The sequence below is a fragment of the Phocoena sinus genome, chromosome 8, assembly GCF_008692025.1.
Source record: "Phocoena sinus isolate mPhoSin1 chromosome 8, mPhoSin1.pri, whole genome shotgun sequence".
In the NCBI taxonomy this organism is placed as follows: domain Eukaryota; kingdom Metazoa; phylum Chordata; class Mammalia; order Artiodactyla; family Phocoenidae; genus Phocoena; species Phocoena sinus.
This window is the reverse complement of record NC_045770.1, coordinates 38,989,876-39,003,310: the sequence shown is the minus strand read 5'-3', so window position 1 is coordinate 39,003,310 and position 13,435 is coordinate 38,989,876. Positions and strand designations below refer to the sequence as shown.

The following is a 13,435-nucleotide window of genomic DNA, read 5'->3' as shown; positions in this document are numbered from 1 at the left end:
ATTTATTTTTAATCTATTTATTTATTTTGGCTGTGCCAGGTCTTAGTTGTGGCATGCGGGATCTTTGTTGGGATCTTTGTTGAGGCACACGGGATTTTTTTTTTTTTGGCGGCATTGGGTCTTCGTTGCTACGTGCAGGCTTTCTCTAGTTGCGGTGAACAGGGGCTACTCTTCATTGCGATGCTCGGGCTCTAGGCATGTGGGCATCAGTAGTTGTGGCACGCGGGCTCAGTAGTTTGTGGCTCTTGGGCTTGGTTGCTCCGCGACATGTGGGATCTTCCCAGACCTGGGTTCGAACCGTGTCCCCTGCATGGGCAGGCGGATTCTTAACCACTGTGCCACCAGGGAAGTCCCACATGGGATCTTTTAGTTGCGGCATGCAGACTTCTTAGTTGTGACGCGTGGACTCTTAGTTGTGTCATGTGGGATCTAGTTCCCCAGCCAGGGATCGAACCCAGGCCCCCTGCATTGGGAGCGTGTCTTACCCACTGGACCACCAGGGAAGTCCCCTACAGTGCAAATCTTATGTGGAGTCACACCACAGTGCCCAGACCCCAGAAAGTGTGTACATCAGGTTTGAGCCTTTGTAACTCCTCTGTGGCCAATCTCACCTTTGTGCCCAAGCTCCAGTCTGTATCTCCAGCTGCTATCAAATATTTCTGCCTGTCAGTGTAGTCTCCTCTAAGATCAGCTGTCCAGTTTTCCCTCCACTGCCCCTCATTTCCGGGTGACCTTGGATCCAGCCTTGGACATCATCTTTACCTTCCACGGACTCTCCTGCATCAGCCTTCACATCCTGACGCTCCTTCCTTCCAGAATCTCGCACATGTCCTTCCCTATCCATTTCCCTCAGCTGCCTTGTGGTCCAGGCTTTCCTGGCCAGTGCCGGCAGGTGTATATCTCCCTGGAAATTATACATCCCTAATGATGCTCCAGCCTCAGAAGCCATCAGGGAATGTCCCCTGTGTACAGGTCAAGTTATAGACTTGAAAGCATAGCACTGAAAACACACAGAAAGCAGAATGGAGCAGTAGTGCGTTAAGGTCGCTGAGGTCACACCGTGTGGGTTTGCGACCTCACCCTCCCTCACCGAAAGTGTGACGTCCTCACGCTACTCAACGACTAAGCCTCAGTTACATCTTCTACAAAGGAGGTCATAGGGCTCCTGTTAGGATTTAAAAAGATACGTTCTGTAAAACACTTACCATGGTGCCTGCTACATAGAGAGCGCTCTATGAGTCGCAGTTATAATTATCCTATGATTAGTTATCTGTTATGTCAGATCATTTATAGTCTGGCCCCCGGCTATCCCTTCCAATTAAACCTTTCACTTTTCCTTACTCAGAGTTGCATTTTCACAGGCTGCTCGTCTCTGCCCTCAAGCCTTTGTGTAGACGGCTCGTGAAGCCTTACTGACCTTTCTGTTTTTCTAAGTTTATCAGAATCTTGCACATCCTTCTAACCCTGCCTCAGCTTTTGTTTTCTCCATAAAGTAAGATATCTTCTCTGACCTCATTTATTGTGCCCTTCCTTCCTCTGGATCCGATTGCTCTTTTTCTTCATCACATTTATCTGGCACTTAACTTTATCTGCGTTGCACTGTTGTTTTTTTCTTGGTTTCCAGTTTAACTTTGTATGTGACCGTATCTTGTTTGCTTAAGTTGAGCGTGAGTTTCTTGATGTGGAGGCCTATTTTGAGGCATATGAAGCAGTGATTAAGAGCAGCAGCTGTGGGGATGGACTTCCTGAGTTCATGCCATGACATCACCACTCACTAACTGTGTGACCTTGAGTAAGCTACTTAATCTTCACGTGCCTCAGTTTCTCCCCCTGTCAAAATGTGATAATAAAAGTACCTAGTTTTCATGAGTTTAGATGAGTGAATACTTAGTGCAGCCATTTACTGATTTAGTACAAGTGAAATTCTTAGAATAGGGCCTGGCATATAGTACCTGATAAGTGTTGGTGGTGTTATTATTACCAGTCCTACTGCTTTCTCCTACAGTAGTGATCACACATAAATATGCCTAATACATATTGTTGAATGGGTGCCTACTTTCCCTCCAGCTCTCCTCAATTTTCTATTAGTCTACTTTTCTTACATGCATATTAGCAGGAAAATTGAAAGTCTCCTTTCATTTAATTCCAAAGCAAAAAAGAAATCCCATGGGTTTAAATAGCTTTGGCTGTCTGGTTAAAGGAAACAGACCAACTCGTTGAGAGAGAGAAACAGTTTTGCTTTTTTTTTTTTTTTTTGGTACTAAATTTGAAGAGGAAATTTTTTATAAGATTATTTATGGGGCAGGATGCTAGTGGTTGGGGAGCACACATTCTTCTAAAACCTACCTAGCATGCTGTGATTAGGAAAAAAATTTTTCCATTAAACCCAGGAACTGTATCAGATTATATCGGCAGCCCTGGAGGACTAGGTCCACAGGGAGGTGGATTACACAGAGAGCTTTGTGCCTGTCCCTTCATCCAGCGATTCCGCTGGGAAACCAAAGAGAAAGGTTAGTGGTGCTTGCAAAAGGGCAAGTGCAACCCAGAAATTGTAATCTGAAATTACATCTTACATCATAGTTGTATTTTTGTCTTTAGGGAGCAGTGTTGTCGGTAATTTACTGTAATTCCTATAACCAGATCCTTAAACTATGTCTGCAGAGAGCATGGCAAAAAACACCTGCCCTTTATGTGACAGTGCTACATGAACAGACAAGAGAATTATAGGTGATAGATAATGCAAAGGAATTGGTAAAAAATAAACAAAGAAAAACCAGACAGAATCAGATTGTTTGTACGCTGGCTGATGTGATTTGGCAAAGATCTGGGAGTCCCCATATCCTATTCTTAGTGAGAGATTTCAGCCTGTAAATTTCTTGACACATCAGTAAACGTGTTGGAAGATACTGTTCTACTTACACCAAACAGGTATCCAGTAGGTGGTCTAAATAGAAAAAAGGAGATTTAAGCGAAGTAAGTAAATTTGGGTATGATAAATCCATAATAAGTTATAAAAGGAAACAAGGCATACTTTAGGAGAAACTTTATAAACCTTAGATGGGGAAAAATCAAGTTTCTGGGCAGATGTGGAATGCCTCTCCTTCCACTACAAACACATAGAAATGTTGTATTAAAAATATTATATGTATGTATTTAAATTAAATTCATATTTCAGCAAAAAAGTTAGAAGAATTTTCAGGTGCCAGAAATATATAAGAAATCAATAGCCAAAGCTATATGTGGGAAGCCACAGGGATGGTAGGGACTAGGGCTCTAACCTGCCTGGGGACAGGAATCAAGATTACATAACCTATTCATGACATGGGTCTGGAACTAGGCTCACCAGGTAAAGCTGGGGGCTGGCAAACTGTTGCAGCACTGGTGAACCAGGAATGAAAACTACCTGCAACTTGTTATAGGAAGTAGCTGCCCACATCATGTCATTAGTGGAAATAGTCACCCTCCAGAAATAAGCTTAAAGCCATCATCTTTCTTTTGTATGGGTCCAAATGTGCACTGCTTTCTCCATGTGGAAACCCTGAACTGAGAAAATAACTCAGAAACTAGTCCAGAATCATTGAACTCTTTAGGGCTCTGGCAGAGGCAACTGTGGAAGCAATCCTATTAGATTTGTTTTTGTTTTCATTTTTGCTTTTTTTTTTTCAACAAAACATCATGGACCTCTTATGAAGACAAGCTTATGAGCAAAAACTGCTAAGCACTTAAGTATACATACCACCTTGAAGTCAACCAATAGAAGTAACAAAATAAACTGAAAAACCAAATAAAATAGACAGATCTTAAAGGGACTTTAAGAATGTCTAAACTATTGAAAGATAAAAAAGAATTCCTCAAGAGAGGAAAAATAAATAAAAAAGGAGACTATGAAATAGAAACAAATAGAAATGCTAGAAAAGAAAAAAAGATTCATTGAAATGAAAAACAAAAAGAAAAACACCTCAACAAAGTAGGCAGTAAACTAAACATAGCTAAAGAGAGATTTAGTGAATTGGAAGATAGATCTAGGGACTCGCCTGGAATGCAATATACAAAGTTAATAAGGTATAAAGTATGAAAAAGAACATAAGTCACAAAAAGGATAGAAGGAGAGGCTTTGATGTAATTGGATCCTCAAAGGAGAGAATAGAGGGTTCATTGAAGATCAGTGTGTGGTCTCATAAAACATTCTTTGGTATTTTGTCAGAGATTTAAGACTGTATTAGGTAAGCCTTGGGAAGTTTCTCTATTATTTATTTTATGTTTTCATTTTGACTGGTAGCATCCATACTAATTTATATACATTATATACATTAGTGTATTGAACTATGGCCAGACAAGACAAGTCTAGAATGCCTGACACAGTCTTCCTCCATGAACTTCTGCTGTGTTTACTGTTCTCTGTTACAGCTGCTGATGTAGAGAAAAACAGCAAGTAGCCAAGTGAGGTGCGAACAGGAATAGTGCTTCTGGGGGAACCAGCCAGCTGACCAGTTTCTAAGGGTAGTAGTACTCTGGAAACTACTCTGGCCAGTTGCCTGCTGCCTGTGCTGCCACATTTCTTAGACTGTGAAGCTAGAGGCTCAGCTTCCATGTGCTCTGGGCAAAGGCAGAAAGGAAGCATGAGGGCCAGCCTGTACGTGTACCCTTTTACCTTCTCCTTTCCACTCTCTCTCCATTCTGGGGACTGCAATCCCAGGGGCTCAGACATCAGCTTCTCTCCCTGAAATCTTAGGGAACTTCACTTATTCTGTGACACAGAGAGAAAAGGAGACTTCAGTGGTTATTTTTTACTTTCTGGTGGAGAAAACTGGTACAGCAGTGTTCTTTAAGATGGGCGAAAATATGGCTTAGTAATAAAGAATATGTACCTTAGGAATAAAAAGACTGACCTCCGTTCAGATCCTGTCCTGCTAATTATTGGATATCTTTTGAAAAGTTACTTCATCTTTCCGTGTTTTAGTTTCCCCGTTTGTAAAATCAGCTAAAAAATACCTTCTGTAGAATGTTATATTGAAAGCATTTACTTGGCAGTTAAAAAAAAATTAGTTCTTGACCTCCTGTTACATCACTATGTAGGTACAGAATTCAGGCATTCTGTCTTGATTTCCAACACTATAGTCTACCTTGTCATCAAACCATAGGGCCAAATTTGGGGTTCATAAGAATACAGTGACCATGGATACGGGGTTCTGAAGAAAGCAAGGGGAAGCGGAGGGAAGATGTGTTCTCTTCTGCCTGCACATCCAGAGCATATTGTTTAGTTTCTGCTTCGCCTAGGGAGGCCCAGGGCAGGGAGGTGCACAGCGCCCATTGTGGAATTGGGCCCTGGCCTTCCTAACCACTTCAGTTCATACTGGCCCATTTCCCATGTACCTGCGAACTGTGGGCAGAAAAGGCTTAACCACGGCAGCCCCTTGAACAAGTGGCATGAGAAGATGCAGAAGCAACCGGCTCAGTCTCCTCTGACCTTGGCAGCTGGGAGACCATGCTCTGAAGTTTGGGAGTAAATCAACCCACAGTCCTGGTTTCTGCCTAAGAGCAGGATATTGTGTTGTCTCTTACACACACACACACACACACACACACACACACACACGAGTCTCTCTTTTTTTTTTTGTCTTCCCCCTGTCTTTTTTCCCTCCCCTTTTCTCTTCCTGCCTGACTCTCTTTTGTTCCTTCCCCTTGCTCATCCAAGAATCTCTCTTTTCTCGTGTTCCAGCCTGCCTTCTGTCCTCGTAGGCATTATTTCATCCCTGGGTGGCTCTCGGGCAGAAGGCGAACCACTGTGTTGACCTGTGCTCTGTCACACAGCTACCAATTAAAAAACCAGCTCCAGACTTCCGCTAGACGGGATAAAGCAGCTGCACCAGGCTAAATGCAGACACAGTTCCCTAGTAACCATGGAGAAACATGCATCCGAAAATTCCTGACCTTCCCCCCAAGACTCCATAATCTTGGCTCTGCCATATCTTGATCTCACGATTCAGGAATGAAGTTGATATTTCCATGGGGTGTATCTTTCAGCTATAGAAGAGCAGCGGCAGCCGCTCTGCAAAATGAATGTGCTTCTTATTTCTGTCCTGTGAGGATGTGGTAGGAGTGGAGACCATCCAGGAGCGTTTCTAACTCTAAGACTGGGGGAAGGGACAGAACAACCTTGAAGGGTGAGGCTATGGCTTACTTCATCATTAGACTTCAGTGAATATTCCTGCTTTCATACCAACTTGCTCATCTGTTGCCCTGCTAACCCTACACAGACATGCATGAGCTTGCCTACCTTTGCCACTGCAGAGCTGGAGAAATGCAGAGTTGGTTGCCCTCCCGACAGGAGGTGCAACAATCACATGACCTTGACTCCCTTGGATTTAGAGACAGGTTTAGCGAGTCTAAACCTAGGGAATCAATTAGTAAGAATTTACTTATTTTAATTAGTTTCTTTTTTTGTTTTTTTTCCTTTTGAAAATAACATATAAATAATTTGTGGGTTGATGTGGGTAGGAGAGGTACAGGGAGAGAAACAAGAAAATAGGGGGAAAAAAAGTATCACTTTTCACCCTCAGGAGTCAAACAACCATTGTGGACGTTTTCATGTGTTTCCTTCCAAAGTTTTTTCATGCCTATGTTTAGAATTTAAAAAATTGTTATCTTTTAATTTTATAATCTGCCTTTTCCTTTCAACATTATAGCACATATTTCCCCATTATTACAAGTGCTTTTTAATGGCTTTGAGATATTTCTTTAATGGATATAACACCATTTATTTAACTGTTCCCAGTTTCTGAAAATGTAGGTTGATTCAACTTCCTGCTATTATAAATACTGCCGTGATGACCATCTCAGATGAACGAGAGTGCCTTGAGATTCTAGTAGGTGTCAGTCCTTGACTGCGTCCTATATACAGGGTCCCTGGTGTCAAGGAATTTACAGTCTAGTTTGGGAGCAAAAAATAGAGTTCTAGGTTAATCCTGAGCTCCTTCCTTTCATCTTTTCAGATTGGCAAAGTGAAAGTATGTATTATACTGCTGAATTTAAAAAGAAAAGAAAAAAAAACCAGAACCAAGAGGGATGTATATATTGATCATTATTGATATATAACACATAGCTAGATTGGCCTGGACAGAAAATGCATTGTTAATGATAGCAAATATTATGAGGAGATGAAATTCAAAGAGAACTTGGTCTAATTTTAGCTTGGCCTGGGAAGTATCTAATAACTGACAATAATCTATACATTTTCCCCTGTTTGATTGATTTATTTATTTTTAAAATTTATTTATTTTTGGCTGCATTGGGTCTTCGTTGCTGCGTGCAGGCTTTCTCTAGTCGCGGTGAGCGGGGGCTACTCTTTATTGCGGTGCATGGGCTTCTCATTGCGGTGGCTTTGCTTGTTCCGGAGCACAGGCTTTAGGTGTGCAGGCTCAGTAGTTGTGGCTCATGGGCTTAGTTGCTCCGCAGCATGTGGGATCTTCCCGGACCAAGGCTTGAACCCGTGTCCCCTGCATTGGCAGGCAGATTCTTAACCACTGCGCCACCAGGGAAGCCCCACCCCCACCGCATTTGATTTAAATGCTCTGATTAGAGTTGAATGTTTTTCGTATATCCCAAAGTATGTAAATTTCATTTAAGAATATGTTCTTTAAATTGCAGCTAACATTTGTGGCTGACTACAGTTATGATTTTTATGGGCCTGCTGAGATGTACTTTTCCCCTTGTTTTCATTTTTAAAATCGATTTGAATCTCATGGAAAAATATTCCCAAAAAGGGCTATGAAATTTATAAAACCACAGCAGACTGAAAACCAATGTCCTGATGGTGTATTTGTGAGTGTGTGATGGGGTATTACTGCAGGGCAGGAGTGGAGTGTACACAGAGAGTGAAATAGGAAACAGCCCATTTGAAAGATGTTTTCAGACACCAGGATTGTGAGATATTAGAACGAAGTGTGGGTACCCTTCCAAACCTAAGCCTTGCAAGTGTTGGTGCGATAGGAACTTTGCTCGAGTCTTGGCAGAATGATCCGAGGACACCCTGTCTGCTGTGAACAGGGACGCATCTCAACCTCTCTTTCTTCTTTCAGATTGATGACCCCAACAGCAGCCTTGAGGAGGTGATGGATGAGGCTGATGCCATCAGCTCTGTGAACAATCTGGGAAGCAAGCAAGCCTTGCATGCAGATTACCTGGGTTCTGAATACCAGACAGGACAGCTGTACCCGTTCTCCCTCAGCAGTGACCCCGACACGGCCACGTTCACTCTCACAAATGCAGCTCCAATGACCCCATCCTTCCAGAAACGGTGGTACGTGAATCTCAACAGCCTAATGGACCGGGCCCTGAGCCCACAGTGTGGCGATGGGGAAGAGCTCTACATCATCGCAGGTGCCGTGCCTTCAGACCTCAAGGTCAAAGACAAAGTGACCATCCCGGAGTTTGTTTGGCTGGCAGCCTGTTGTGCTGTCCCTGGAGGAGGCTGGGCCATGGGCTTTGTCAAGCACACCGGGGACCGGGAGGTCATAGAAGATGTGATGGTGAAAGAACTTGAGAAACTGCTTCCATTCACGCCTCAGCTGTTCCAGAACAACTGTGGGGAAAGTGAACAAGACACAGAGAAGATGAAAAAAATCCTGGAAATGGTCAACCAAGTCCAGGATGAGGAGCGAAGGGTAGACTCTGAAGGGGACTCTGGGACCCTCTCCAGCACGAGGAGTACCAGGACCGCTCTGCTGCCTCCAGAGGCACCTGGGGAAAGGAGTAGCCTTTTGAGAAAACTCTTGGGCTTCACTGCTACCCCATTCATCAAGCTTTGCCAATTAATTTATTTCCTTGCAGTCAGAATCCTGAAGTACCTTGTGTATTTCCTGTGGTATGTCACCAAACAGGTGACTCATGGTCTAGAAAGTTGTCTTTACCGCCTGGGGTCAGCCACCGTCTCCTACTTCTTGACCATTGGGGAGGAGCTGGCCAGCATTCCCTGGAAGGTACTCAGAGTCATGGTCAGGATCACCAGGGCCATTCTCCGGATCCTTTGTTGCCTGCTGAAGGTTGTTTGCCGTATCGTGGGCATCCCTGTCCGAGTCCTTGTGGACGTGGCCACTTTTCCTGTGTACACCATAGGCGCAGTTCCAATTGTGTGCAAGGACATTGCAGTGGGCCTTGGTGGCATCATCTCTCTGTTCTTTGACACTGCTTTTGGCACCATGGGTGGCCTATTTCAGGTCATTTTTACTGTCGGCAAGCAGATTGGCTACAAGATTACTTTTGACAATCCTGGGGAGTTATAGAAAAAAAAAAACTGAGTGCCCAGTCACAGTGAATTTGATTTTTTTTTTAATAGAGAAAGCTGGAATATTTTGCCTATATAATGGGTTTCTGTTCACTGTCAATTATTGTAATATTTTGGCCTTTGGTGGGGGGTGTCTGCCTGTTTTTGCAAAGGAAGATGATACAATTTTGACTTCACCCACGAGAAGTGTTCAAGGTGAGATTATGTGTAGGTCGCCTGCTGAGACGTGGGTGAACTTCTAAGCCATCACCTTCATTTATTCACTCTGATACAGGTGACCGTGTGAGAGACTCAGGTGTTCATCTGTGATAATTAACAATTACAGGAAAGGAGGACAACTTTAAACCAAAGGCTTTCCAAGAAAAGTAGAAAGGAGTCTTGTTCCTCCTATTAATCTCTGAGACTTAAGGCAAAACTGATATAAATATTCCTGGCCAATTTGTTATCATTTTGCTTCTTTTTCTCCCCAACTCAGCTGACCTGGTGAGGTAAAGACATGCTTCCCTGTTGAAATAACTTTCTTAGGACATAGAATCTGCTATATCTCTTAGCTTTCCATGGCTCCCAAGGACCTGTAAGGTTGTTTTGTTTTTTTTCTTCAAAGTTGAATTTCGCTGCACTTTTTCTTTTAGGTAGTGATAAGCATTTTATGGCAAACGTGGCATAACAAATTCTGAATGCAAGGACTAAGGTTGTTTGCCCCTTGAATGCTATAGTACAGTCCTCCCAGGTAAAAAAAAAACGGAGTGCGTAGGTCAGACCCCTGCTCTGAGTAGGTGCTGTAGGTCCGAGGATATCCTTAGCCAAGCTTGGATTAACCTGACATATATTAAATCTCTGGCTGAGAAGACAGAGCTCAAAGACCTACATGTTAAGCTAATATGAAAATTCATATTCTGCAACATACTAGATCATTCTTTCTTACACTTCAAACGAGTACCCAATACCAAAAGTAGAAAGTAGTAAAACACTCTGACTTCTGTCCTTAAATGATTGCTTTGGTATAAAGGTATAAAAAAGAGCCCCCAACTAAAAACTCTTCTGGCCATCTCGGAAAAAAAAAAAATCCATATACGTATATATAAGTTTACATATGGATAACCTTGATTCAGAATCATTATCTCAGGAAATTATTTTTTAGTGTGTTTGAGGCTAGAAAACATAACTCTCCCATTAATTCAAGTTCTATGTGAGAGCTAATCCCCAATTTTTTGATTAAGCGCTTGTCATTTTAAATCTTGCACTGAAAATGATTGACAGGAAGAAGCTGAAGCTCCCAGACTTTGCTCTGCCTTCCACAGCTGAGATGGAATCACCTGGATTTTTCTGAGTTTTCTAAAGAATTGCTGTGGGGTATAATAGAAAAGGACCAAGGGTAAACTACTGATTTGAGGATTGCAGGCCACCATGCATCTGAAAGTTTGATGCAGAAACTTGGGGTCCAGAAAGGCAACAAGGAGAGAAGGGTGGGTCAACCATTTGCATCAAGTCGGTGGACAAGAAATGTGAGTGTAGTGAGAGTTACATTTTGTAGAAAGGTAATTGAATTGGACCCAGAGTGGAAGAGCAGCCAGCAAGCTGCCATCCTGATCAATTTGTGATGCAAGGTAAGGTAGTATGACACCAGACTGCGAACGTGTCATAGGGAGCTATGCACCAGATTACCTAAGACTCTGAAGCAGTATTTTACCAACACTTTTGTTAGTGAGCATAAAAATCTGTAGTCGGACTTTCCTTCGTTTTAGCAGCATGAAAGTACACGAGGAGCAAGGGTTTGCCTTGGTACTGATGGGTCAAGAATCCTGCTGGACGAAAGAAAGGGAATTTCAGAAGGGACCAGCGAGATGGTCTGACCAAAGCCTCATTTGATGAGGACGCTGAGGCCTGATGCTAGCTGATGGCATATCAGGAGCCAAGGTCTTCTGCATATGTCCCGTCACACCTGGGATGTCAGATCTGTGGTCCAGCTGCCTCCCTGGACCAGGGCAGAGTTTTCTCCATCATCCATCAAACAGACTAGGCTCTGATGGATCAAATGGGTTTGGCCTATATGATGAAACAGCTAGCCATCCATGCATAACATCGTGCTTACTGCCTCCCATGGACTCGATATCCCCTCAGAGTACTTATTTGCATACTGAAAGACCCAAAGAGGGCATCCATGGTAGCTTGAGTCCCTTGGCACCATGGAAGGAGCAAGGTATTTGAACTGCTGCTTGAGAACCATTTGAAAATGTCTTCCTTTTCAGTTCCAGTTGTTTAGCGTCTTATTTATTTATTATGGTGTGGCCTTTTTTGAAATCTGGAAAGGAAAAAATATCCCTAAGTTGAGGTGGCTGAGACCCTTTGCTCTGGACCACTGGTATTGGCTGTGCCTCTGGTTCACTGACTGGACTGCTGGCCTGTTCCCAGTGATCTACTTTGGGCTTTGGGGTGGGAGTTTGGGTTGACGAGCCCCATCTCTGGCTTGAAGATTTTTCTGTGGCTCCGTTATATTCTCAGGCCTTTGGGGACGTCAGCCAACTCTTCATCACTATGGAGCTGATTTTCTAGTCTGGATCAGACATGTCTTTGGACACTTTTCTTTTCCATTGTGCCTTTTGAGTGTTTGCTTCTCAGCATCAACACTTGCCCCTAAATGCAGACGACGGTGTCAGGAGACGGAACTAGAGTGAAACCCTGGTCATTCATTCATCCATCAAACGTGTATTTGGACAGCAAAGTTGCAGAGGTCGACGATACATGGACCCCATGTTTGAGGAGTTCAAACATCTAGTGGTGAGGACACGGTGCAGCTGATCCATGTACCACATCATGGTAAGCCTGCAATGGTACTGACAGCATGAGCCTGAAGCACAGCAGGAAAAGCCACGAAACCATGGACACTGGGGAATCCTTTACAGAGGGTGTGACAAAAGTCAATTTGACATTTTAAAGCTATGTACAATGCTGTGCACCTTACAATGCTCAATAACGTTATTGTTGACAATGCCTCAACCATTCTAGAAGATATCTAACGGGGGAGAGTCCTGATGGCTGTAATGAGGTTTGGGGGGTTATCTGTGATTTTAATAAAGTAATCGTTGACAATGCCTCAACCATTCTGGAAGATATCTAACGGGGGAGAGTCCTGATGGCTGTAATGAGGTTTGGGGGGTTATCTGTGATTTTAATAAAGTAATCGTTGACAATGCCTCAACCATTCTGGAAGATATCTAACGGGGGAGAGTCCTGATGGCTGTAATGAGGTTTGGGGGGTTATCTGTGATTTTAATAAAGTAATCGTTGACAATGCCTCAACCATTCTAGAAGATATCTAACGGGGGAGAGTCCTGATGGCTGTAATGAGGTTTGGGGGGTTATCTGTGATTTTAATAAAGTAATCGTTGACAATGCATCAACCATTCTGGAAGATATCTAAAGGGGGAGAGTCCTGATGGCTGTAATGAGGTTTGGGGGGTTATCTGTGATTTTAATTTTTTTCCCATTTTCTTCTTGATCGACATTAACTCAAGCTGTTTCCACTCCCATCTGGATTTTTTTTTTTTAATTTTGAATCATATGTGAGAAAACAGAGAAGGTTAGATCAGTGAAACAAGCCCTGGAACTCCTTTTCTATGTTGTTTCTCTGAAAAACTATCTGGGACATGAAATATTTGAAGCACCCGGGGCTTATTGCTTCACTGACTCTGAACCACGTAGCAAGTTATAGAAACACTCTGATTTGTTCATTCATTAGGAAACCCCCCCCCCCACCGCAGTATGAGAAATGAGAAGCAGTCTCTGGAGGGAGGTGGTCCTCTCTGTGGCCTTTATTAGGGCACCCAACCTTGGGGTGGAGGTGGCAGGAATTCTTGGCTGCCTTCCCAGTGTGGGCAGGGTCTTATGTGTGATTCTGTGTCTTGTTCAGCATTTCACCTAAACTCATCACAGTACGAGCTTTTCAAAATGTTACACTATGAGCCGTATAGTGTGGACTCCTTGACCTTTATGAATGGGTTCTCAGACAGAATTCTCATTGTCTCTTTCTGTTGTTATTTACTCCCAGATTGTGGCTTGATTTCTAATCATTACACTCCAAACCTATTGCTTTTAAGCTTAACTTTCAACAAAGAAAGCACTCATGACCACTCGTCTTCATTGATTGTATGC

The 13,435-nt window shown here is 43.1% G+C and overlaps 1 protein-coding gene across 1 annotated transcript in view; it reads left to right on the top strand.

Annotated features, from left to right (window-relative positions):
* ENDOD1 (endonuclease domain containing 1) overlaps positions 1-12,677 on the top strand; it is a 30,557-nt gene extending 17,880 nt beyond the window's left edge. The window contains exon 2 of the mRNA XM_032640490.1: positions 8,079-12,677. Coding sequence (XP_032496381.1) covers positions 8,079-9,281 — 1,203 coding nt within the window. The 3' untranslated portion in view covers positions 9,282-12,677. The remainder of the gene's footprint in view (positions 1-8,078) is intronic.
* Positions 12,678-13,435: the final 758 nt, after the last annotated feature.